Source organism: Girardinichthys multiradiatus, chromosome 9 (assembly GCF_021462225.1).
Source record: "Girardinichthys multiradiatus isolate DD_20200921_A chromosome 9, DD_fGirMul_XY1, whole genome shotgun sequence".
In the NCBI taxonomy this organism is placed as follows: domain Eukaryota; kingdom Metazoa; phylum Chordata; class Actinopteri; order Cyprinodontiformes; family Goodeidae; genus Girardinichthys; species Girardinichthys multiradiatus.
Genome location: NC_061802.1, coordinates 38,260,858 through 38,288,097, shown reverse-complemented (window position 1 = coordinate 38,288,097; position 27,240 = coordinate 38,260,858). Strand labels below are relative to the sequence as shown.

The 27,240-nt window shown below is 40.4% G+C and overlaps 1 protein-coding gene across 2 annotated transcripts; it reads left to right on the top strand.

The window, feature by feature from the left end:
• Window positions 1-1,431: 1,431 nt before the first annotated feature.
• cc2d2a (coiled-coil and C2 domain containing 2A) lies at window positions 1,432-26,869 on the top strand. 2 transcript variants are annotated; one of them, XM_047375629.1, is made up of 40 exons: window positions 1,432-1,592; window positions 1,695-1,776; window positions 1,986-2,039; window positions 2,221-2,301; window positions 2,391-2,532; window positions 4,473-4,564; window positions 4,682-4,792; window positions 4,863-4,943; window positions 5,023-5,238; window positions 8,896-9,052; window positions 9,139-9,275; window positions 9,366-9,497; window positions 11,234-11,443; window positions 11,579-11,685; window positions 11,794-11,934; window positions 13,680-13,836; window positions 13,932-14,200; window positions 14,377-14,554; window positions 14,669-14,822; window positions 15,413-15,560; window positions 16,430-16,568; window positions 16,653-16,856; window positions 16,956-17,048; window positions 17,143-17,234; window positions 17,421-17,504; window positions 19,202-19,369; window positions 19,495-19,552; window positions 19,640-19,749; window positions 21,196-21,292; window positions 21,387-21,485; window positions 21,582-21,752; window positions 23,369-23,383; window positions 23,510-23,713; window positions 23,802-23,891; window positions 23,974-24,087; window positions 25,569-25,703; window positions 25,795-25,917; window positions 25,986-26,044; window positions 26,157-26,334; window positions 26,527-26,869. In XM_047375629.1, exons 1-40 carry the CDS (start codon window positions 1,579-1,581, stop codon window positions 26,710-26,712), a joined length of 5,082 nt encoding a protein of 1,693 aa, XP_047231585.1. In that variant the 5' UTR covers window positions 1,432-1,578; the 3' UTR covers window positions 26,713-26,869. The 2 variants fall into 2 exon arrangements, with proteins under 2 accessions (XP_047231585.1, XP_047231587.1); XM_047375631.1 differs by lacking the exon at window positions 1,986-2,039.
• The last annotated feature ends 371 nt before the right edge of the window (window positions 26,870-27,240 follow it).

Genomic DNA, 27,240 nt, shown 5'->3' with positions numbered 1-27,240 from the left:
CAAAGTAACAGGGTAAGACCACTACCTGCTGGCCGGTGCTGATTCAACTAACACAGAGTCCGAGGGAAGCCCGGTGTGTCCTATCTGCCTGTTGTCTGCTGTCCTGCTGCAGACAGCACCACTAATCTTTTAGTAGGGACTAAGCTTATCTGACAATCACCACTCTTCAACATCATGCTCTATAGCTTTAGATAATTTCTGAAGACAAAATCCCCCTAAAGGTGTTTCATCTCACTCTTTGTAGAGGAGGCTTTTCACTGAATTATCTTTTTGTTTTTTTTTTCCTGATTTTTGAAATCTACCAAAGATTAAACTAACAATCTTCCTTCGTCTTGGCTGTCTCACACCACTGCTGTCTTCGTGGTGCATGGCTAAATTTACTTTACCTGCATTTAACGTCTGACGTTTGTGGTTCCTTCACAAATGTACTCAGATCATTTCATTCAATCTAATGCTCATTGTCTCATTTTTGTTTGCAGCTGCAAAAACAACTGTAAAGCACTTTTTTTCAACAAGAAAATGAATAATCTTTTATAATGCTTGGTTCAATTGAAAACTTACTGATTTATGTTTAGATTACATGTGTCTCCTTTCTTTTTCAATGGTTTTTACATTGATTTGCAACCTAGTGATTTCACACCCCTTGCTTTTCGCTGTTGAACAGAGTGAAAGTAGAAGCAGCAGTAAGTATCCTACATGTTGGTGACCCACGACTGCATGGCTGTGAAGAAGGATGAGATCAGTGTCAGTCGGGCTGAAGGGGTCCAGATCATGGCCAGCATGTATAATCTTCTGTTGCATCTGGAGGCATCCAGGGAGGGATGGTACTGTTGGACTACATTTAATTTGATCTAATTTAAGCTCTGTTGCTTTCTACCGCACTATCTATCCAAAGCTTTCTGTATGTGTCCTCTCTCCCAGCAAGCTTGCAATGTTTCTAATGTTGGATGCTCTTGACCATGACCCTGCAAACCAACCCAGTAATTAAACAATAACTGTGTCCTCCTGATTTCTGGTGGCATTTCTCTAGTTTCAACCTGCAGTGCTGCCATAGAAGTTGTTTTAAATGCTGCTGTGATTAAACTTCCTCCCACTATAAAGCTGCACCTTTAGTTCAAGGCTCATCTAAAAGTCCTGCCTCACTAACAGGAATGTTTTCAGGGTAGATTTTGACCCACTTTTGTTAGATTAGGTCATGGTTCCTGGAGTGGAAACGCAGGGGGCAGAAAACTACCTGAAATCCCTAAAAGGTCCGTGCAGTTTGAACCGCACCTTTAGTGTTTCGGCAAATTTGTTCCTCCTCGCGAACCTTAGTGGGTGGGTGCTCTAAACGAGGAGAGTTTTGATTGGCAGTCCGTCCGACGAATACAAATCCTGCTTTGTGAAATCGTTCGGCTGCATTCGCGACGTCGCTCATGGTAGGTTGAGAAGTAGTTTACGTCGTTACTAGGCAGCGTTAACGGAGTTCCAGACATTAGCAAAAAATAATCTAAAAGATAACTATTAATTTATACACGTATATACGCTGCTATAAATGTAATGTTTTCACGACAAGTCAATGAACTTTGATGGGAAAGAATGGCTTCGTCAAGGTAAACATTTACATGCTCGGTTAATAAGTAAATCTGAAGTAACGTGTTTTCTACGTTTGTTTAGTAATACAATAAGGTTTTCTGTTTTTAAACTATTTTTAGCGAAATTCGAGAGAAACTACGAAAGAAACGAAGGGGGTTGCAAGATAGTCTGGTAAAAAACAAAAATGACGACGACGCTCAGGTAAAGCATGTGAAGTTTAAAGATTAAATCCTAAGCATTGTATCGCAGTATTTAATATTCAATGCGTGTGTGCATGTTAATTCCGTTAGCTAAATATGAAGCGGCCCTTTTACCAAGTCTGAACATGATCCGAAGGAAGGAATGAGATGTTACACTAAACTAGAAACAGGAGCTGCTAACGTTTTGATAAATCTTGCTATACTCAATAGGCTCTGGTTCCGTCTGCCAAGTTCAAGGTGGACAAGCAACCAACTGCAATGAAGGTTGGTTTGTGTGCTGTAGATTAGTTTTTAGGCTGTAGTTCCTCTCTGTGTGATGCTGGCTCTTCAACACCAAGCTTATTAAGTTTATTCTAAGCCGTCCTGCAGCTTTAGTGGCTGATAGCAGTGTGGATGTGGCTTTGCTGTTGCTGCCTGCCCTAACACTGTGTTTGTGTTCCTCTAGAATGCTGAGGGCAATGATGAGGACCCAGGAGAGACTCTGAGACGCACATTAAGAGCCCAGAGACAGAGGAGAAAGAAAACGGTGCAACCTAGTTTTCTGTCATGTTTATGCTAGTACAGTTTTACTCTCATTTTTTTCTAACATCTTTGGGGGATCTTTGTGTTTATTAGTTGCTCGAGCAGTCTTTAGTCCAGGAGTGTCATGATGCAGAGGGCGTTTCCATCGCTCAGGGCTGCAGTGCAAATGAGGGTTCATCTCATAGGGCAGATGATTCAGTGATTTCCACAAGACCTCCAACTGGTTCTCAGAGAGGTTTGTTTCTTTAGCCATCTCTTTGGCCAATAAATGTGTTTATACCCCTTGAACCTTTTCCCACTGTTTTATGTAACCATCACAAATGTTACGTTTTTATTGGCATTTTCTGTAATAGACATACAAACACAAAGTAGCATGTAACTGTGAAGTAAAAGGAAGAATATACATGCTTTACAGAGTTGTTCATAGATAAAAACTTGAAAAGAGTGGTGTGCATTTCTTTTCAGCCCCAGTTCCTCTAATATTCCTGAACAAAATCAGGTGCAACAGTTGCCTTTAGGAGTAACCTAATTTGTAAAACATGGTGGTGGCGGCAGCGTGAAGGTTTTTGCATATTCTTCTTTAACAGACACAGGGAAGCTGGAGAGAGTTGAATGTAAGATGGATGGAGCTGAATAAAGGGGAATCCAGAAAGAAAACCTGCTAGAGGCTGCAAAGTGATTGAGACTAGGCAGGAGGTTTAACTTTTCGTACAATAACCTTAAGAATACAGCCAGGGCTACAATGAAATCATATATATCAGTAGTTCTGAAAATCCTCAGCTTCTGACCCACAAAATAACTGTGAAAGACTGATTCAGTTCACTTCAGTTTTATTTATATTGCACCAATTTGCAACATATGTCATCTCAAGGCACGTTACAAAGTCAGATCAAACAAATCATACAGATTTCATGTTGGGTTCATACATTCTAATTAATCCTAACTATCAAACAGTGCAGTCAGATTCATTTTATTATTAAAATTGGTTAAAATGTTTTTCTATCTAAGGAAACCCAGCAGATTGCATTGAGTCAGAGACTTGCACTATACACTCCTCCTGGGTGAGCATGTAGAGAAAGTGGACAGTCGCTTGCATTGGCACTATAACAATCCCTCATACTGAGCATGCATGTAGCGACAGTAGAGAGGAAAAACTCCCTTTTAACAGGAAGAAACCTCCAGCACAACCAGGCTCAGTGTGAGCGGCCATCTGCCACGACCGACTGGGGGTTTGAGAGAACAGAGCAGAGACACAAAAGGAACCAAGAAACACTGATCCAGGAGTCCTTTCTATGGGGGAAAAAAGTGAAACAATAATGGTTATAGCTCCTTTAGTGGCTTCATCGAGGAGAGACAAACAGCTACGCAGATGAGCTGTTAGCCATTTTTCAAGTCTAGAGTATAAGAGAGAACAGATGCGGTTAGTCACAGTAGAAGCTCAGTCAGTAGCTATGTTTACGAGAGACAGGGTTAACACCTGACTATCAGTGGAGTATGCCAGTTAAACAAGGGAATAATGTCAAAAGAAATACACCAACAGCCAATATGTTGATTTTTATCCATTTGTGAATACATGTTTTATCTTGTTAAAAGTTTATAGCATAAATATGCTATAAGAAGGAGAATCTCAGGACTCTACACCGGTTGATGTGCATCACCCAGTGGTGCCATGTGAACCTCTGGTTTAGATCTGTTATTGCCCAGTTAGTCCAGATCTAAATATAACTGAGAATCCGAGGTCCTGACAAGAATAGTGATTTTTTTTTTCTTCTTCACACCATCCAATCTGATGGAGCTTGAGCTATTTTCTGTAGAATGGGGAAACCATAGATAAATAGTTTTCAGAGCTTTAATTGTAACATATGTTTGTAAACTATTAATCCATGTTTTTTTTACTTCACAGTAATGCTTTACTTTGTGGTGGTCTATTACATAAAAGTTCAATAAACTAAATAGATGTTTGTGGTTATGATGTGACAAAATGTGAAATTCTTTAAGAAGCATATATATTTTTGCAAGAGTAATGCTAATTTGAACAATGTATTTTTTCTATCTTCTTTTAGAATACCAGTTTTAAAGAACAGAATGGAAATAATACTGTGCAGCTCGTTAAGACCTAAAAGACATCCTACTAAGATAAATAATCATTGTGTCTTTATGTATTTGGTTCTGTAGATCTCTCTGTAAGATCTGAGCATTCTTCCAGCTCTAAGCATTTAGACGCCTTTGTGACCAAGCATTTGCAAGAGAAGCTGAAAGCAGCAAGGGTAAATTCAGTTTTTCTTCTTTCTACTGTCCTTTTCTATACAAGCAAGATTATTACATGCACGTGCTTCTCAGTTTATGAGTGACACAGTTGACACATCACGTACATTGCATTGCAGTCTAAAGGAGAGAGCCTTCAGCAACAGGAAGCTTCAGCGGCTTCTACCAAGCCAGTCAGTCGACTCAAAAGGCTCAAAAACAGAGACACAGTAACAAGATTTGATAGTGAGGTGAGTTTAACTGCAACTGGGCACGTGTAATAAACTGGAGCAGTAGAGGTAACTTTACAATGTTTACCAGGTTGATCCCGTCAGTGCAGGAAGACATGAAGACCCCCTGTCCCTTCGCTCCAGAGTCAAGTTCCGAGAGGCTGCAAGAAAAGTAAGGTTAATACTGACATTGAAATTTGTCTTAAAATTAAGATTTCTATTCATATACTTATTTTTCTTTCCAAATGCAGGTAGGAAAAGACGTCCCAACGGCTGAGGAAACATACAATTTCTTTACATATAACCATGAGCCCGATCAACCAAGTCAGCTAGACAGGATTAGCAGGAAGAGGCAAAGACGGAGAGAAAAAGTTGAGGAGGACAGAGATGAAGATGGACAAGCGGAAGCTGAGGTGGAAGAGGATGCTGAAGCAGAAGAAGATAATCAAAATCAAAATGAATGCCAGGTAACATTCCAGGTCCAGTCTGGCTCTACCACCAGTTTCTAGTTGGAATGTCTGCTCCAGTCTGCACTTGTGGTCAGTCGGCAGGGAAAGTTGGGTCAAAAATCTGTTAGTGTGAGAGGAGGGTAAGCCTGTAGCCTGCAGGTGTGTGAGGGGACCTGACCCGACCCGACATCAGTCAGAGTCAAACATTCATGGTCAGGTGGATCTGGATGCAGTCGGTTAGTGTGAACTGATAATTGTCCCAGCTGTAAACGCTTGTTGCCGACAGACAATGAAAAACAGAGGCTGGGACAGGACAACAGCTTTAAGCCGACTTTTTTGTTTTACCATATTTATACCGATACAACATTATTAACATAAATCCAAAACAGTACTGGACATAATACAAACTAGAACCTTACGCATTACAATCATGTAGTGATAAAAAAAAAAAACCAAAGAGACATTCGAATATGAATGTCTAAAACAGTAAATAATTATTAAGATAACAATTCATATATTGAACAGAAAGGTGATGGGACTTAATGTAATGAACCCATTTATCATAGATTCTTTGTTTCTTTGCGCAATCTAGCCCAAAAATTGTATTGTTCTGTGTAAAGATAAAATAATGCAATATTTAGATTGCTGCCAACATTGAAAGTCATTCCAAAACCCACAAAGAAAAGCATCTCCATAGCATGATGCTGCCACCACCCTGTTTCACCATGGAAATGATGTTTTCAGGGTTATGGGTTAATTTCCGCCACACTTGGCATTTTGCTTCAAGGCCAAAAAGTTCAGTTCTGCTCTCATCTAACCAGAGCACCTTCTCCGTGTTTTTTGAGAAAACTGCACATTGAATTCTTATGGCTTATTGTTATTATTGGCATTTTTTCTGCCGTTCTTTTATTAATCCCATATATTAGGAGTGTATGACCAATGCAAGAACATTTCAGAAAATTAAAATATGGTGAAAAAGTAAAAAAATTTTGTCACTCATTTCAGAAAGTGAATTTATATGTAGATTCATTTCACATAGAGTGAAACATATGAAGCCTTTATTTCTTGTCATTTTGAATGATTTGCAGATAATAAAAATCCAAAATTCTGTGTTTTAGAAAATTACAAAATTACACAAGATCAATGGAAAAGGATATTTTAAACAGAAATGTCAGGCCTTTTTTAAAGTATGTTATTTTCTATGCATTCAATACTTGGTTGGGGCTCTTTTTGCATGAATTACTGCATCAATGCGGCGTGGCATGGCGGTTCGGCTGAGGTGTAATGGAAGCCCAGGTTGCTTTGATAGCAGCCTTCAGGTCATCTTCATTGTTGGGTCTGGTGTCTCTCATCTTCCTCTTGACAATACCTCATGGATTCTCCATGGCGTTCAGGTCAGGCCGGTTTGCTGGTCAACCAACCACAGTAACACCAGGGTCATTGAACCAGGTTTTGTTACCTTTGGCAATATGGGTCGGTGACGAGTTCTGCTGAAAAATGAAAGCATCTCCATAAAGCTTGTCAGGAGAAGCAAGCATAAAGTACCCTTAAGAATTCCTTGTAGATGGCTTTGTTGACTTTGGACTTCAGAAAATACAGTAGACAAACACTGGCAGATGACATGGCACCCAAATCACCACTAACTGTGGAATCTTCAGACTGGACTTCAAGCAGCGTGGATTCTGTGCCTCTACACTCTTCCTTCAGACTCTGGGACCTTGATTTCCAAATGAAATGCAAACGTTTTCATTTCATCTGAAAAGAGTTTGTTGGACCACTCAGCATCAGTCCAGTCTTTGGTTCAGGAGTGGCTTGACACAAGGAATGAGATGCTTGAAGCCCATGTGTGGGATTCGTCTGTGCATAGTGGCTCTGAGTGCGCTGACTTCAGCCTCAGTACAGTCCTTGTAAAGCTTCTTGAATGGATTTTGCTTGACAATCCGTTCAAGGCTGCAGTTATTCCCGTTTCTGTTGCACCTTTTTCTACCACGCTTTTTCCTTCCACTCAACCTTCTATGAATACGCTTGGATATAGCACTGTGTGAATGAAAAGGCTTGTTTCGCAATGAACTTTTGTGGCTCAACCTTCTTGTGGAATATTTAACTTTCATAGTATTCTAACTTTCTAAGACACTGAATTTTCATTATCTGTAAACCATTATTATCAAAATGAAATAAAGCCTTAACATATTTCATTATATGTGTAATGAATCATTATGTCAGTTTCACTTTCTGAAGTGAGTGACCAAAAATATAGAACTTTTTCACGATATTCTATATATATATATATATATATATATATGTGTGTGTATTATTATTTTTATATATATATACATATATATATATATATATATGTATGCATATATATATATAAAAAATAATAATAATACATATATATATTATATTATTATTTTTTTAGATGTACCTGCAGTTTTTCTGCCAATAGATTCTCCCATCGGGTCTGTGGATCTCTGCAGCTCCTATGGGCCTCTTGGCTGCTTCTCTAATGCTCTGCTTGCCCGGCCTGTAAGTTCAGGTGGACGGCCATGTCTGCGTAGGTTTAAAGTTTTGCTATACTCTGTCCACTTTCCTTGGTGTTCCTTGGTCTTCATGATGCTGTTTGTTTACTAATGTTCTCTAACAAACCTCTGAGGCCTTCAGAAAACAGCTACATTTACAAATCTGGAGAATTAAATACATCTAGGACTCACATGTGTCAAACTCCAGTCCTCGAGGGCTGGTGCTCTACAGCGTTTAGATTTGTCTCTCTGTCAGCACGCCTGAATCACATAATGAGGTCATTAGCAGGACTCTGTAGACCTCGGTTGCATGGAGAGGTAATTCCATCCTTTGATTGAGGTGTGTTGTAGTTGGGACACATCAAAAAGCTGCAGGACACCGGCCCTGGAGGACTGGAGTTTGACACAACTGACTATGTGGACTCAGTATACCGATCAAATGACATCTGAAGGCAGTTGATGGCACTGGATTTTATTTAGGGAGTGTCATAAAGAGGGCTCAATACAAATCTGCACCACATGATTCATTTCTTATTGTTAAAAAAACATAAAATAATCTTTTTCTTTCTACGTCCCAGCTGTGCAATACTTTGTGTTGATCTATCAAGGGTTCTTATGCAGTCTTGAAAACATCTGCAAGTTATGGAATTTGCTTTAATCATCTTTCAGGTCTGGATAAGTATAGAAAAGTCTGTCTTTTTCAATCTTCTGAATGACATAATCTAACAATGATTTCTGTTAAATGGACATTTTCTGTCTTTGATTTGCCATATCATACCTTAGTTTTAACATTTTAGCCTTCAGCATTTGGGTTTTGGACTTACTGACTAAATGCTATCTCATTTGAAAATAAAAAGGCAATTTCACTCCCTGTTTGATCTCTAGACAGTTTTAAATTAGATATACAGATTGAGCTGATCCAGTCCAAATAAAGAGTAGAAAGGCCTGATGCCAAACTCTAAAAACAATCTGAAGCCAACTGTCACGTTCTGTTGTGTCATTATTATTATTTTACATAAACTTCCTCTCAAAAATAAATTCAGGTTTATAATTATAACCTGAAAAACTACTTCTAAGGAGTATGAATACATTTGTACGCTACTGTATTATGCTGGCAAATAGTGAGTGATGGCACTTGTTTTCCACCTTGCTTTAGAGTGAAGAAGCTCCTCTGGTTCGAAATGAAGATGATTTATTCGTCATTGACCATTCGCCTAAGGACTTTGTGGAAGTGAAAAAAGCAGAGTATGTTGCTTACCGAAAGCGTATTCAGCGAGATCGTGAACTCCTATTTACCCCAAGCTTTCAAACAGGTAAAATGTGTCCTAATAGTAACACCTTTGACTTGCAGGTTTTGGTGAAATCTGTTTCTAACTGGAATTGTGCAAAATTTTCACAGTTCCAACCTCCATTAAACTGCCTGAAAACATGAAGCCCCGCTTTCTGGAGGATGAGGGTTTCTACGTAGGAGACAGGCCTCCTATATCTTTGACCAATGAAAACATTTTAGAGAATCGCATTTTGAAAATGGCGGAGGTATCATCAGCTAATCTGCTAAATTGTTCTCATAAAGAACTGTGTTCTTTTTTCTAATTTTAGATTTATGCATGTGTTTTTTCCTTGAAGGGAAACAAATGGTTTGGAGATGATGGAAAGATTATTGCTCTGCCTGACCCCATAAAGGAATCGTCCACAAGGCCCCCTCTGTTCCACGTGGAGGGAGAGCTGGATCCTGCACTGCAAACTGTACACAGGAAGGTCAGACACTCATCCACAGAGACTCCCACTCCCACATCCTCCCATTAAGAGTGTTGCCTGGTATGGAAACAGGAGCCTGAGAAAACGTAGGAACTGGAAACACAGGGTTCTGTCAGTCTGGAATTCTATTAAAGTATTCCAGGTCTGGACAAATGGAGAATGGGAAAAATATTAGTTTTTTTCAGACTTTCTTTCTATCCTAGTGTGTAAAATTGTATCCATCCATTCAATGTGAGACATACAGGGGTTGGACGATGAAACTGAAACACCTGGTTTTAGACCACAATAATTTATTAGTATGGTGTAGGGCCTCCTTTTGCGGCCAATACAGCGTCAATTCGTCTTGGGAATGACATATTCAAGTCCTGTACAGTTGTCACAGGGATTTTAAGCCATTCTTCTTGCAGGATAGTGGCCAGGTCACTACGTGATACTGGTGGAGGAAAACGTTTCCTGACTCGCTCCTCCAAAACACCCCAAAGTGGCTCAATAATATTTAGATCTGGTGACTGTGCAGGCCATGGGAGATGTTCAACTTCACTTTCATGTTCATCAAACCAATCTTTCACCAGTCTTGCTGTGTGTATTGGTGCATTGTCATCCTGATACACGCCACCGCCTTCAGGATACAATGTTTGAACCATTGGATGCACATGGTCCTCAAGAATGGTTCGGTAGTCCTTGGCAGTGACGCGCCCATCTAGCACAAGTATTGGGCCAAGGGAATGCCATGATATGGCAGCCCAAACCATCACTGATCCTCCCCCATGCTTCACTCTGGGTATGCAACAGTCTGGTTGGTACGCTTCTTTGGGGCTTCTCCACACCGTAACTCTCCAGGATGTGGGGAAAACAGTAAAGGTGGACTCATCAGAGAACAATACATGTTTCACATTGTCCACAGCCCAAGATTTGCGCTCCTTGCACCATTGAAACCGACGTTTGGCATTGGCATGAGTGACCAAAGGTTTGGCTATAGCAGCCCGGCCGTGTATATTGATCCTGTGGAGCTCCTGACGGACAGTTCTGGTGGAAACAGGAGAGTTGAGGTGAGCATTTAATTCTGCCGTGATTTGGGCAGCCGTGGTTTTATGTTTTTTGGATACAATCCAGGTTAGCACCCGAACATCCCTTTCAGACAGCTTCCTCTTGCGTCCACAGTTAATCCTGTTGGATGTGGTTCGTCCTTCTTGGTGGTATGCTGACATTACCCTGGATACCGTGGCTCTTGATACATCACAAAGACTTGCTGTCTTGGTCACAGATGCACCAGCAAGACGTGCACCAACAATTTGTCCTCTTTTGAACTCTGGTATGTCACCCATAATGTTGTGTGCATTTCAATATTTTGAGCAGAACTGTGCTCTTACCCTGCTAATTGAACCTTCACCCCCTGCTCTTACTGGTGCAATGTGCAATCAATGAAGACTGGCTACCAGGCTGGTCCAATTTAGCCATGAAACCTCCCACACTAAAATGACAGGTGTTTCATTGTCCAACCCCTGTATGTCGATCAGCCGGATCTAATAGTGATAATAACGTGCTCAGGATGGTTCACAACTTTGTCACAGCTTGCGTTTATAAATCATATGAAAAATGTAGTAAACCAACTCACAACTCTAGAAATGTTCACAAAACTATCGTGTAGAACACTAACAGACATATCCAGCAGGGAATGTACATATCCAGAACAGCATATGATGGATAATGGTGTTTTTTTTTTTTTTATCTCCCAGCCTTTCAAGTCCAAGTATGCAAACATGTACATTGCTGGTGCTGCAGACCCTGAGGGTGACTACCAGCTTGATGTTGATGTCTCTGGGATGATCTTCTCCCATCACCCTCTCTTCAGCCGCGAACATGTCCTGGCGTCGCGCCTAGCTCAGCTGTACGATCAGTACCTCAGCAGGCAGCACAATAATCTCACAGGACACCTCACCGACAAGGTAAACTCCAGTAGATTAACGTTCGAGGGCAGAAAAGCAATGTTCACAGCAACCTGATTTTTCTTCCATTGTTCCGAGATGCTATGTCGCAGTATTTAGAGAATCCGTTTTTTTTGTGCATTTATTCTGCTGCAGTTGAACGGCCTGAGGAACGCTTTGCGGAACATGGTGAAGATTCACGGTGAGCAGGGCTCCTCCGAGGCCTTGCAGCAGAGGATTTCTGAGTACAGCCTAGAAGTGAGGTGAGGTCTCTGTTTTAAGTCCATCTCTGTTCAGAAGCAGGTTCAACGGTGTTGGCTATGTAACACACCAGTCCTTCTGCTGGATGTTTTCCTACGCGGCCGTAACAGGAGCACTCGGCAACTGCGAGACACGGAACAAGAGAAAGACAGGACTCTGCTGAAGAGCATCATTAAAGTGTGGAAGGAGGTCAAGTCCCTGAGAGAGTTTCAGAAGTTTACCAACACACCTTTTAAGCTTTACCTCAGAAGGTAACCCGTTAAATTCAAAGACTTCTTATCTGAAACGTCTGAATGTATTCCCATGAACCCCGCCATTCATTTATTTGAAAATTTCACTTTGAAAACTGTTTTTCACCATTTCTGATGCTGCTACACTGAAAATATTCCCATTCCTTCAATTATTTCAATAAATAAACCAACAGAAAGTACAACATAACTGTGAAGTGGAAGGAAAATGAACCATTTTCAACATTTACAAATAAGATTATAAGACACTAAAATCCAGTGTAACAAGTTACCTTCAGAATCCATCTGATTATTTAAAAAGCCCACCTATCTTTAATCTCAGTATCAATCTAGGAGTTCTATGAAGGCTTCAGAGGTGCTTTAGAGAACATTAGTAAAAAAACACGACAAAGTTGTGGAGAAGTTTAAACCAAGATATCCAAATATCCGACATAGCATTTATCTGAAAATGGAAACGACATAGCACAACTGCAAATGTGTCAAGGCCAGAGAAATAGCCACAATGCCCAATGTTTCCATGAGGGAGCTGCAGAGATTCACTTCTCAGGTGGGAGAATCTGTTGACAGGACAGTTAGGAGTGGTGCACTTTACAAATGTAACCTTTATGGAAGAGTGGGAGGAGAAGTCATACAAACTCCTGTTTGCATTTTGTCACAAGCCATGTTGGAAGCACATCAAACATCTGGAAGATGAGACCAAAACTGAACTTCTTTGCTTGCATGCAAAAGTTCCAGAGTGGTGTAAAACTGACACTGCACATTACTGTGGGTACACCACCCCAACAGTGAAGCATTGTGGTGGCAGCATCATGCTGCGGAGATGCTGTTTTTCAGCAGAAACAGCCAAGCTGGTGAGATATGGTGGGAAGATGGATGAAGCTAAATAAATGGCTGGAAGAAAACCTGTTAGAGGCTGAGAAGTTAGCAGAGGTTCACCTTCTAGTTGGAAAACATCCCGAAAAATATAGTCAGATCTGCAACGGTTTAGATTACTTGTTTTCAAATTGGGGGGCCACCAGGGGGCACTAGGGGGACCTCAGAGAGGTTGGAGGATGATTTAAAAAAAAAACACTGTTCTTATTCTTAACAGTTTGTTGAATGTTATTCAGTGGGATTATAATTGCGTTAACATATAATATTCTTACATTAAAGAAATGTATTGAAAATTGAATAGTTAATAAAAGACATTTAAAAAAGTTGATGTTTCTTTACATATTTTTTAGCATCGTCTGTGGTTCCCGCTAAGAAGCTAATGCTGTTTAGGGTGCCATGGTATGGAAAGTTTGGGAATCTCTGGTTTAGATCAAAGCATATTCATGTGTTAGAATGGCCTAGTCAAAGTCCAGACCTAAATCCACCTGAAAATCACTGTTCACAGATGCTACATCCAGTTTGACTGAGATTAAGTAATTTTACTAAGAATGGAAAACAATTCGGTCCCTAAACGTTAAAAGTTGGTAGAGAATATACCAAAATACTTAGAGCTGCAATTTCAGGGGAGCTGAATACAAATGCACACTACACTTTTCAAGTGTGTATTTGGATTTAGAGTTTACGCATCTTTTTCATTGCACTTCACAATTTTACACTTCAGTGTGCTTTGAAAAATTTCAAAGCACATTGATATTTTTTGCAAGGGATTATGTGTTTAGAATGTTGTGTCTGAATATCCACAGGTGCGGTACTATCAAAGTTCTGCATTGCTTACTTTTGTGTCACATTTCCATCTTTGTGCATCACTGTTTTAGAGAGAATATTGATCGGGTTTTAGATGAGCGGGAGTATGAAGGTGAAATCTTGGCAGAAGTTTTGGAAATGGAAGCAGAAAGTGAAGAGGAATACCAAAAGAAACTAGCAGAGTACAAGAAGCAGCTGGAAGACTGGAAACTCTGGAAGAAGAAGCAGGTACCTTCCAGTCATACTTCAGCTTTTTCAGTTAGTCAGCCTGGTTATGTAGTGCTTCAAATTCAAACATATGTTCTCATGTCCACTGTTTGTAGAAAGCCAAAAGGAAAAAGAAAAAGAAGAAAAAGAAAGGCCAGGCACAGGATGACACAGAAGAAGAAGAAGATCAGGATGGAAGTGAGTCAGATGAGCCCTTTGAGGAAGGCCCAGTGAAGCCGAAACCTCCTGACAGGCCAGATGTTGACTCCATGGAGCAGTGGGTGAGAGAAAAAGCCTCCAGGATACGCAGGAAACCAGGAGAGCCCATTCTGGTCCCAGAACTGTCTGCATCAGGAAGCATCACATCCAGTGAACTCTGCCCCAGGTAGGTGACTTCAAGTAGCGGCTAACAAAACCAGCCAATGCCAGGATGCTTTGCCAAAAGGAGTATTGTTCCCCACACTGAGGGGTTTTGCACATGTTCTGAAAAAAGTGAGACAATAACATGATGGGAATTCCAGACATACATTTTTTAATGATTTTCTTTTCCTCAACTTTCAGGGCTGAAATTGCTCGAAGAGAAGATGTTTCCAGACGTTCTCTTTTCATCAAGATATTTTACAACTACAAGGAAGTTTCCAGGACAGACAGTCGCTCCCTGAGCACCGACTTCAGGGCTCACTTTGGTCAAATTTTCAATCTGAAGATACTCAACTGCCCCCAAAGCATTAACCTGCAGGTACAGTAAAAATATTCGGTGTGTCTCGCTACATATTTCTGTTAAATATCTCCCTGAAGTCTTCTTGTAGGAACCGGTTCTGCCTTCATGTTTTTGTGCGCTGTGTACGGGCAGGTGTTTGAGGAGATTGGGTCATCGTGCTCCCTTCTGGCTCAGGTCTTTGTTCCAGTACCCGACCCTTCAATCGTTACAGGCAGCGCCCCTATGGAGGAATTTGAGTTCAGCAGCAACCAGCGGGTGATGTTTGATCATGAAGGAGTTGGAAGCGGTACGTTTCTATCTCAAAAACACCCAGAAATATACAGTACTGTCCAAAAGTTTTGAGTTATCCCCAATTTCTGTAGTTTGCATCACAATTAGACTTTTCTATGTTTGCTTTGTTAAAGCTACTTAGGAATGACTTAAAACTGTTTCTAGCATAAAAAGGCTGCATAAAAAACAGGTGAAGAGAATAAAACAGAACCAGAAAAAAAATACAACAAAATATGTTTTTGTAATTGGGTTCTAGTAACAAAGGGCAACAGTAACAAAATTTCAAGGTTACTGATTCTTTGCTTTCTGCTGTTTATGTGCAAACACGTAGTTCTTCCCATGACTAAGACTTTTTATGTTTTAATGTCATAAAGGTTTGTATCAAGTGGCTTACAAACCACAATCAAAAACAAACACTAATGTAACAATAAGCAGAGACAAAAGTCAAAAAATGTGGATTAAAAAGCTGTTTGGAAGTAATGCCAAAAGGCTGGAGAGCAATTAAAAAGAAAAATAAAGACATGAAGAATCTGAGGAAGGCTGTGCATGGTACTGGCACATCCTCATGTCATTTCATTGACCCACTCTCTCTGTATGCCTCCTCAGATGTTCCGCTCTCCTTTGAACCTGATGGAAGCAACAAACTGACACTGTTGACTTCTGGAAAGCTGTCTTGCTGTGTTTCGTGGGGCATTGGGGAAGAAGGTGTCCCTCTCGCACCGCCTGTTTCACAGCAACCTGGTGCCACACACAGGTACTCACTGTCACAGAGGGAATGGTTGATTTGCAATGTTAACAATATGGTTCCAAACCTGGTGCCCATGCCAGGTCCATTGGTACAATTGCAATTTGTTTTAAGTGGTCTTAAGATCTTGATCAGGAGTGTATACCCTCTAACATTGGGTTTTTAAATTGGATCTGTGGTACTGGTTTAGCTGCAAAAGTATTGTCTCATTTTATTGTTTTTTAGATTTTTACAAACAGCAGAAAACAAACAGACTCTGTTTTTAGTGGCAGATAAGCTAGTTCTGATTTAATAAATCTGAGAGTTATAGAACTCCAATAAAAAGCTTAGCTGGTCCTGAGGCCAATAAAACAGTGATATAGCTCCTTACCATATGGCAGAAATGAAAGCCAGCTGTGGAACATACAGATAATAAAATCCAACTAAGGAAATGTTTTGCACTTAAATGTCTAGAATGTTATAAAAACTGTCAAAAAATTGAGGAGTTCGATAGAATATTGACTTTTGACCATTTTTTTTAATTGCACCTCCTGGGTGACACTCTTCCATAAGCACTCAGATGTGTTGGTAGGTGTTAGGGTACAAACGAGGAGGCAACAAGCACACAGCCTGCACCCCCAGCTAACAAACCCAGAAAAAAACGTGTTTATTTATTCAGTGAAGTTACACAATCGCGCTTCACATCTCACCCAGGACAGAAAAGCTAAAAAAGTCCAGGAGCTTTTATGAACCAAACAAATGTTGCCTATTAATGGTTGTCAATGGGATCTTCTTGGGGAGGTTTCAGTGTGTCCCATTGGCTGTTTCCCTTATTTGCTTGTAATGAGTCCATAGTTTTTTATTCTCTATATTAACAATTGTGTACTTCTGTGTCTTAGTGGCCGAGGCCATCTAGATGCTGTCTCATATATTGGGGCGTCTGGACTGTATGACATGAAGAAAATTGGTGAGTGGGCAACACAGTCGCGACTGGACCCCAACGATCCCAAGAACACCTCCATCATGCAGCTGCTAAAAGTGGGTCACAGAAAACGCTGTTTTCCTGGATTTTCCCAAGATTAAATCAAAGTCTGATCAGGAATACCCGCTTTGTTTTCACAGGTGGCGAGCAGCGGCGAGGTGACCGCTCCCGACTACTTTCGTCTCGAACATCTGCAGGAGGAGTTCAATTTTGTAACTGATGAAGAGATAGAGAGATCCAAAAGGTTCCGCCTGCTCAGTCTTAGGAACCAGGAAGCTCCAGAGTTTCGCTATTACAAATTTGTTCCTCTACTTGAGAGGGAGATCTCTGACAAGGTTTTCCAGGTCAGCCTCTCAAAACTGTACTGTGTCACAGAATACTGTGGAAAAAAAGGTTTCACAGAGGATTCGTTTGTTCTTTTGCTTTGGTTTGAATGAGTTTAGGATTATGAGAAAAGATTGAAAGACGGGGAGATAATTGACACCAGGGAACATTTGGATCCTCACAGAGCTTTAGTGGCCAAATATCTTCAGAAGGTCTGTAGATCCATTTTTATGTAGAAAGATCAATCTTTCTGTTTTTCCTTTGGCCCTGAGTGAGCCATCTTGTAATGTCGCCATTTCCCCACAGATACGGGAATCGGTCATCAACAGATTCATTCTCGCCAAACATTACTACCAACTGTCCGACCTGGTGATTGAAGAAGAGATACCAAGCATTGGGTGAAGATTAAACCAGACATTTTACCTTTCCTCTTTCAGGGCTCACTCTCTCTTTGTTGTTTGTTCTGAGCATGTTATGTGTGTTAGTGAGTGTAGATTAAATACCGATCCAAATATTTGCTGCTTTTATTATTGCAGCTCTTTATTTCTGTGTTATTTCCTTACTACTGTCCTCTTGTTGATAAGAAGTGAACAGCTACAAACAAGACCAGCTCCGGTTATACAGAACAGGTCAGCTAGCTGGAACGTGAGCTTACCTATTAGAATGAGGTGAGCCTGTTTCTTTGGCTGGAACTGATTGGATCTGTTGGGTTTCAGAACCAGCACATTATTCTGTCCATTTAGGTTCAGCCAAAAATATGTTTTAGAATTAGTTTGATGATTCTAGAAATGTGTGAAAATCTCTTATGATCAGATTTATACAAATGTGGACAAATGTATTGGCCCTCTTGATAAGTATTTATAAAAAGCCCAAAAAAGAAATTCATTTTTTATTTCAGTCACTCTAAAATATTCTAGAGCAAGGGGGGAATCCTATGTTCAGAAATAATTGTTTTTTAGCAAAATCACTAGTGCTACAGGTATTGGCACCCCTGATATTCTCTTTAAATGAATGTAACTGAAGCACATTTTCTTTATATCTTGGAGATAAGATGGAGTTTTCAGTAACTCCGAGTGAGTTTGGAATGAAATCAAGGATCAACATGTGGACGAGCACCTCATTCCCATTGTTGGGTATGGTGGGGGATGTGTAATCCTGTGGGCCTGTTTCTCTTCCACCGACACTGGAACCCTTTTAGAATGTATAAACCCCTAGAAATACCAGGAGGTTGTTTAGAAAAATCTGGACTCAACCAAGAAACTGAAACATGGCCTTTCTGCAGGATAAGGATCTAAAACATATGGCCAAATCAACACAGAAATGGCTTTCCCAGACAAAAATTCAACCTTCTTACACAGCCATCTCAGTCCTCAGCTGTAAATCCTTTAGAAAAGCTGCGGGGCTGAAGAGATGAGAACATAGAAGAGGATCCAGGACTCTAGATGATGCAGACAGACTGTGTTCCAACCTTGTCACATCATCTAGAAGGATAACAGTGGCAATAATTGTGCCACCAGTGGTTTTGTTCCATTTTTTCATTTTATTTCTCAGCATTGGATTATTTTCCCCACTGAATAAATCTACACAAATAATAAAAAGTGCAGGAATATTGTACTGCAAAAAACATTTTACTTTTTACACATCTTTAAAAGTGGCACCAACAAAATAGCTCAAGGCTGTATGATATGTATGCATCATCAGTGAGAGGTTTGCTGTTCTTTTCCTAATTGTGACAACATTTTTTAAATGTGTTTTCTATGTTTATGCCATTCGTTTGCACTTCACTTTTGCAGTGGTGCAGGTTCAGGGTATGTTTGTAATGTTTTTATTTTGCTGTTCTCCTCCCCTGTCTGTGCATGCTTTTTAGTTGCAAACTCAGGTACCAAAACTCTAGAACCTATAGACCACTGGCAGTATGCTGTCCTTTTAGGAACTTTCACATTAAGATTTTTCCAACGGTTTTAGAAATAATAATGTAGAATGAAAAATAAAATGATACAAAAATGTGCAAAAACATAATGATTGGCTCTAGAACGTTGGCATATGTTGTCTTTTGGCATTTTTATGTATCATTTTCTGCTTTTCAATATTTTACTCCAACGAAAGTTCATAGATCAAATCATAACAGTTAAATCATCGTTACAGCTACCATAACAGGTTGAGTTGATTTGTAATGTCCTTATTTTGCTTACAAAATGTCCTCAGCATACTCCAGAACATGTTACATCACATTCTAGAAAAGCTATGATTTAAAGCAGTGAGTACTGCTAACAGACCAACCTGTCCATTTTTCTTTTAATTTACTTTACAAAAGATACAGTTTAAACTGCTGGTTTTCAGACTTCATGTCTTTTGCTGCCAACAGGATTCTGGGAATCAACCTGTTCAAGCTGGCTGAGTCCAAACGGCCACTGAAACCTCAAAGGAAAGAAAGAAAAAAGGTGACTGCCCAGAATCTGTCCGACGGAGACATCAAACTGCTCATTAACGTCATCCGGGCCCACAACATCCCGATCCGAAAACCCCAGAGCAAGTGAGTGCCTGCTTTCTTTCTTACAGTAATCAAGATGAACAGTTACGCACCGCGTAGAAGTTGTATTCAGATTTTGTTGCCTGACAACGTCCCGCTTTTTGTTTGAACTGCCCTCTGATTTCTAGTAAGCCGGGACAGTCTTCTCAGAGTGCCATCCAGGGCAGTGATTGGTACCTCAGCCAGGTACAAGACACCTTAACCGTACATTACAGCCGGCAACACTGTGATCTAAAGAGTCCATGTTAAGTATGTATTTTTTGTGTAATGCAGGTACAAGTGAGGCCATTTGTGGAAGTTTCCTTCCAGCGCACGGTGCTCCAGACAACCACAGCTGAAGGACCGAATCCAAGCTGGAATGAGGAGCTGCAGCTGCCATTTAGGTAACCAGCTGCAGACTGTTTCATGATTTATTCTAAGATCTGCAGCCATACAGTTTGACCAACCGGGAATAGATTTTACTGTTAAAAAAAAAAAAAAAAAGGAGAAGGATCCATCAGAAAGTGAAGGCATACACATGTATCTAAATAATTAGCATATCAATAATGGTTTATTTATTTCAATAATTACATTCAAAATGGGAAGCTCATATACACACAGTTGATTATTTATGTTTAATCTTCAAACTAAACCAAAAAAAACCAGAACTGTAATAATAATATGATTGATCGAGTCTGTAGTCTTCTCCATGACGGAACATTTCCGTATTAGAAATCATTTTTACTGGTCTTGACATGCAGATTTATTTTTTTTGGCCAATTAGAATTTTGGGATTTGTATTAGTTGTACACTATAATCATCAACACTAACAGAATTATATCACTCTGTGTGCACTTAATCTATATAAAATAAAATTATTCAACCCCCATTGCAAATTAGAATTGACGGCAAAACATACTAACTGGCAGCTGTTTGCAATAAACCAATTTAACAAATTAGTTTAAACAGCTCAACAGAACTAATATTACAAATGGTTTCTCCAAATTAAACTCAAATGCAACTTTTTAATGACTACAGCTGTCTCAAAATTATTCAATAACCTTCATGACCTTCAATCATCTTCGGTACATAGAGCCCACAGTTGGTGTTCTGACCTGCTGCAAACCCGCTCATCGTTATAATGCTCGTTGCTCTGTCCTTGCATCGTCACTGGTAGATATCTCTTTGGGCTGGTTCACTGCACCTGACGGTCCTCTGAGCAGACTTCAACCTCCGAAGCACCTTCTGCTCAGCCGCCGTGCAGGAAGTCAGGATGCTGTCCTGCACAGACCTGTAGAAGGACCTCAATCCCAGCCTTTTTAACTTGCATTGGAAATGCAGCTGTTGATGAGCCCTCTTGATAATGCTAAGTGTGGTCAAGCCTGGTGAGGGTGTTGGAAATGTGTACCCCAAGGTGTTTGAAGCTAGTGACCATCTAAGCCGGAGTGCTCTGGATGAGTAGGAGGGGGTGCAGTGCCTCTTTCACAGATCACTACCTTTGTTTTGTTGATGTTGAGGATAAGGTTGTTCTCCTCACGCCACTGTCTCAGCCTGTCCACTTCCTGTCTGTATGCAGAGTCATTTTTGCTGGGGATGAGCCCCACAACTTCTGCTCCATCTGTTAACTTCACTGTGACATTGCTATCAAAGTAGGATTTGGGGTGTAAATGATGATATCCAGAATCCTTGTAATACAAGATGTATTTAACTATTTAAACTGTTCTTGAGTATTTTATGTTATGTGAACACCTGAATAATTTAAAATTTGTCAATAGATCCGAATTTGCACGTCTGTATCACTGCCAGCTTCTCTTGGTTGAAATGTACCATCTCAAACATCCTCTCTGCAGTGCTCCAAATGGTGACTACAGCACTGCCAGTTTGCAGTCGGTCAAAGAAGAAGTTTTTATCAACATATTTGATGAAGTGCTATATGAGACTGGACCGGTAAACATTGCTGTACAATTGTTTTGCCACCTAAATCACAATTTTATACTCCAGCAGCACTTTCAGTTACATTAAGTGTAATCTTGCTGCACAGAGTGACAAAGAGAGGACGACATCCATTCACACGCAGATAGAGAAGCACTGGTTGGGCTCAGTCAAGATTCCCTTCAGCACCATTTACTCTCAGTCAAAGGTGAGATTTTACTATGTTGTTTACAGTAGCAGATATTTTCCTAAATGACAGATTACAAGAATTTGCCTGACTGACTTTTCTTATTTTGCCCGGCAGATTGATGGAGCATTCAAAGTGAACACGCCAGCCGTGCTGCTGGGATACAGCAGGGAGCACGGCAGTAACAGTGTTTATGATCACTGGCGGAGCACGCATGGGGGGATGTTTATTCGACTCTTCATCACTATCGAGCCTCAGTTGGTGCCTGGAGAGTCTGTTAGGGAGAAGGTAACCAGGTCTTATCTTCAAGGATGGATCCTGTCTGGGGTTTTTTTTTTTTTTTTTCCATGTCTGCATCATTGTTCCAGCTTTGTTTGGTTCAAATTTACTCTGTCTTGCAAAGATATTTATACCCCTTGAACTTTTTCTTCAATTTTGTCAAATTACAACCACAAGTTTCGATGTAGTTTACCTGGAAGGGTAGTGACACACATCAGTAGGAGTAGCTGCAGGTCAGCAAACAATTGAAATGTACATTTTATGTACGGGACCAACTCAAAGTAGCACATAAATAGAAAATAATACGTTGTTTCACATTTGTTTTACAAATAAAATATTGGATCCATTTTTTCAGCCCCGAGTTAATACCTTGCAGAACCATCTTTTGCCCTAAAGAGTCTTTTGAGTGATATCTCTGTAGTGGCGCTTTTTCTGGTCTTACACGTGCATCTGTGGTAGGTTTCTGTTACAAAATGAAGAGCGGTGCTTGTTGAAGTCCAGTCGGATATGCCAATCCATTTATTGTTTGCTTGGTGGATATGAAGTGATACATACACAAACGTCCATAGCTCCCACAAGCACGGTCAAAACCATGTGCTCATTTGCGCAACACCTGCGCTTAATTGACACACCTTATCAATACATTTGAGCAGCTCCCTGAGCGCCCCCTAATGGCTCCACCAATCTCTATCAGCTTTACACATCTACAGACTGAATTTTATGCATTTTTTGTTTACAAAAGGGCTCAAGCTCAAACTGGATGGAGAGCATCAACTAAAACCAATCTTCAATTGTCTTGACTTTGACTGGGCCATTCTAACCTGTATAAAGCATACAGGTTCTAAACCAGCTCTGGCTATATGTTTAGGATGGTTGTCCTACTGGAAGGTGAATCTCCTCCCCAGTCTCAAGTCTTTCGCAGACTCCAATGGGTCTTCTTCCAGGGTTGCCCTATATTTAGCTCCATCCATCAAAAAAGTATCCCCGCTGCATGATGCTGCTACCACCATGTTTCACCATGGGGGATCATGTGTTCAGGGTGATGTGCTGAGCTCAGGATTGAACCGTGTTCTGTGAGCTATTTAAAGCTTGGGAAATTGTTTCACCAAAACCTGCTTTAAACTTCTCCATAACTTTGTCTTTGACCTATACTGCTGTGTTTATTTGTCCTTGTGATGCTGTTTTTTCACTAAGAGACCCTTGAGGCCTCCACTAAAGAGTCTAACAGTTACAAAAGAGTACGTGGAGTGGTAAAATACCCATCTTACATGAGATTAAATTACACAAATGTTCGGTCTTTTTACCTACGAGGCGACTTCTGAAGGCAGTCGGTTGTACTTCATTTGATTTAGAGGTTTCAGAGTTAAGGTGGCTGAATATGAATTTGCACTACATTTTTTAAAGTTTTATTTACAATATATCCTCCTTCCATTATGTGGTAGTAATGCCACAATTTGAAAAAGTTCAGTGGTAGAAATACTTTAAATGAGATGTTTTTCTCCTTTTTTTAAATAATTTTGTTAGACTTATTTTTCTTCTTTATCTCGCTGTTTATTAACTTAATTAATAATTTGTCCTTATCGTCTTGTTTTATTTGTTGCCTTTTGTTCTGCCTCTTGCACTAGATAAAGGAAGTACAGGTAACTTCCCAATGTTTTTAACCCTATCATTCTTGCAAACTTGTGCTTAAACATGTTTATATAAAAACATTTTCTCGTAGTGTTGATCTGTGTTGATGTCAACTAATTTTGGGGCCTTGAATGCAGTTTGAAAGTCAGGAGGCTGAGCGCTTACTGCAGGCTTCAGAGAGGTTTGTGAAGGATGCAGCTGAAAGCTACCCGGACCGCCCCTGCATCACCACAGTCACAGACCTCAGTGGGAAGACGGTCTTCATCACTCGTTACATCCGACCACTCAATCCCCCACAGGAGTTCCTCGATGCATTTCCTAATAACCCTCAGGAAGCTACGGTTGGTGTGATTATGCTGAACACTGAATTATGTTAAGTTTTACTTTTAGCTGATCTGTTTAATTAACACTTCTCCTATCCCCACACAGACCCTGGTTGCCCGGTTTGTTTCCCTGATCCCTTCTTTGCCAGATCAGGTTTCCTTCTCTGGAACATGTGACTTATGGAGCACATGTGACGTGAGCTAATCTGTAAGATTTGGGAACAGTACAATGAGGGAAAAATACCCATCTCACACGTGTATTTTCCCTTTGTTCTCAGCAATTCCTGACTCTGCTGGCAGGAGATGAGGAGGAACATGCTGTATTGTTGTGCAACTACTTTCTCTTCTTGGGCAAGAAAGCCTGGCTTATAATTGGCACAGCCATACCAGAGGTAGATGACCTTTATTTTACAGCCAAGACTAGCATTGTTACAGTGCCTCACAAATTAACCATACACCTTGAACCTTTTTACATTTTGTCACATTTGCACCATAAAACCTCAGTGTATTTCATTGGGATTTTATGTGATAGACCAACACAAACTGCAGAGTGGAAGGAAAGGATATATGGCTTTCAAACTCTTTACTACTAAAACTCTGAACCAGTATGGCATGCATTTTTTCATGTATTCTGCCCCTTTTACTCTGATACTCTAAAGTAAAATCCAGTGCAAACAGTTCCCTTCAAAGCTTAGCTGATTAGTGAATTGCCCACCTGTGTGTCATTTATTCTCAGTATAGATCCAGCTGTTCTCTAAAGGCCTCAGAGGTTTGTTAGAGAACATTAGACAACAGACTGTATCATAAAAACCAATGAATACAGCAGACAGGTCACGGAGAACATTGTGGAGTTTAAAGAAGGTTTAGATGATAAAACTATCAACATCTCCCTGAACTCTGTTCAATCCATCATCTGAAAATGGAATGAGTACGGCAAAGCGGCAAACCTACCGAGACACGGCCGTCCACCTAAACAGGCTGGGCAAGAGGAACATTAATCAGAGAAACAGCCAAGAGGCTCATGTTAACTCTGGAGGAGCTGCAGAGAGCCACAGCTCAGGTGGGAGAATCTGTCAGTAGTTCAAGTATTATTTGTGCAATTCACCATTCTGGCCTTATTGACAGAGTGACGAGAAGAAACCCACGATTGAAAGAAAGCGCTTAGGAGTTCTGTTTGCAAACACGTAGAAGAAGGTGGTCTGATCACATGAGATCCAAACTGCACATTTTGATCTACATGCACATTGGTATTTGTGGTGGAAAATGAACACTGCACATCCCCCTGAATACATACCATCTACATTGGGAAAATTGGTCAGAGTTGATGGATGGAGCTAAAAACTATACAATCCTAGAAAGAAAACCTGTTAAATTATGCACAAGACTTGAGACAACAGTCGAAATGTATATTTAGGGTTACAATGGACCATTTTAAATCAAAGCATATTGATGTGTCAGAATGCCCCAGTCTAAATGCCAGACCTAAATCCACATGAGAATCTGTTGCGGGATTTGATAATCGTTGTTCACAGATGTTCTCCATCCAATCTGAGTGACCCTGAAACAATGGGGAAATACGTCAGTTTCTAGAGAAGCTAAAAGGGGACATACTCCAACAATCTGCAGTTGTAACTGCAGTGAAATCTGGTTCTATGAAGGATTAAACAAACCTTTCTTTTTTTCATTACACAATTATGCACTGCTTTACACTGGTCTGTTCACAATACACTGAGCTTTGTGGTTGAAATTTAATAAAACTTTCAAGGGGATATGAGCAGTTTTGCTAGGGATTGTCTATTCAACAAGCAAAGATGGATGTGTTTTTTAAGTGTTAGGCAGCATCAGTAACCTTTCAGACATGGATTTTTCCCAGGGACCCACAGCATATGTCCTAACCCATGAGCAGAGTGGCTACTTTATCTGGAACCCCTGCAGTGGACAGTTCTACGATAAAGACGACACATTCTGCCCTCTGCAAACTGTTGGCTGTTTAGTTAATTCTGACAACGTGAGTGAGAAAAGAGCAGCTAGGTGACATGTAACTTTCCTCATTGATGTCATTGTCTTCCTCTGTAATGTTCTTGTTGCTTGTTGTTTAGGTTTGGTACAACATTCAGGAAAATCCTTCACCGTTGAGCACAAATTTTGACATCACAAAGGCCAACATGTGGAAACCGTTTTTCTCCCGCTCCTTCTCCCACCCTGGGCTGTCTAGTGTACAGGTGAATGTAAAACCTTATGTATAAACTTGTATGTATTCATTTTTCCACTTATAGTTATTCTCTTGTAGCCCGAGGAGTTGATTTACCGCCACACAGACAGAGCAGCTGCAGCTGAGCTTCAGGACAGGTACCAGGAATAATAGCAGCTTTAGGTTGTCACGTCTCATACTGATACAGAATGCTCACCAGTAAAGAAAAAAAACTAAACAAAAACACAATAACCGTCTATTTCTGGATAGAGTTGAGAAGATACTAAAGGAGAAGATTATGGAGTGGCGCCCCCGTCACCCAACTCGCTGGAACAGGTACTGCAACAGCACCCTGAAGCAGTTTCTGCCCAAACTGGAGCTGGGCCGTGGACAGGACGTTGCTGAGGGCCACCGTCTTGAGTTGCAGAACCTCCTGGGAGACTACAGGGTAAGTCAGGAAACCAGCTGCTTGTCTGAGTGCCTTTAGTACAACCTAATTTCCATAAAACAAATCTATATCTAATGATTTGCACTTAATACTGCTTCAATCTGACTCATATATCACTGTTTTCTGCAGAAAATATGACTTTATTTGGAGAAAGTTCTTTCAAAATGACCTTGTGTATACCCATCTCTTCAGATTGCAGGATTCCCCCTCCATCTGCCATTTTCTGAGATCCGACCAATCATAGAGGCAGTTCACAGCACTGGGGTTCACCACATTCACTCATCCAATGTAGAGTTCGCACTGGCAGTGTATGTGCATCCTTATCCCAACAACGTGCTGTCCGTGTGGGTGTACCTAGCCTCACTCGTCCGGACATGACACAAAGACTGAACCATCTCCTGGTTTCACTGTGTTGCTTTTTTTATGAGAAAATTTCATGTATATTATATGAAGTTTTACCTTTTTCACATGAACACTATTGTGTATTGTATGTCAATTTGATATATTAAATATCTGTTGAATCAGTCACACTCCAGCCAACCTTTAGAGATCGTATCAGAAATAATCAGTTGTGTACAGTGTCTTGTACAGTAAGAAGTGTTTGCAAAGAGGACATTTCAAAACTATGGCGTCGTACATTCATAATTAACCCCCTCCCCCAGTCAGTACTTTCAAGAATCACTACGGTTACAACTGTTAGTCTGCCATAGTATTGCTCTACCAGCCTTACATATTTGAGACTGAATTTTTTTTTTTTTTACTTATTCTTCGTTGCAATAACTGAGGCTCAGACTGGAATCAGTGTGAAAATTAATTTTCAGTTCTTTATATCTGTTCTTTGACTGGGCCATTCTAACACCTCAATATGTTTTAATCTAATCCATCCTTTTCTAGCGATAACTGTTT

Excerpts from the sequence above, each read along its gene's own strand:
- cc2d2a (XM_047375629.1), top strand. Across the intron at positions 1,777-1,985 it reads AAAATGACGACGACGCTCAG|GCTCTGGTTCCGTCTGCCAA; the intron begins GTAAAGCATGTG and ends TATACTCAATAG. Across the intron at positions 2,302-2,390 it reads GACAGAGGAGAAAGAAAACG|TTGCTCGAGCAGTCTTTAGT; the intron begins GTGCAACCTAGT and ends TGTGTTTATTAG.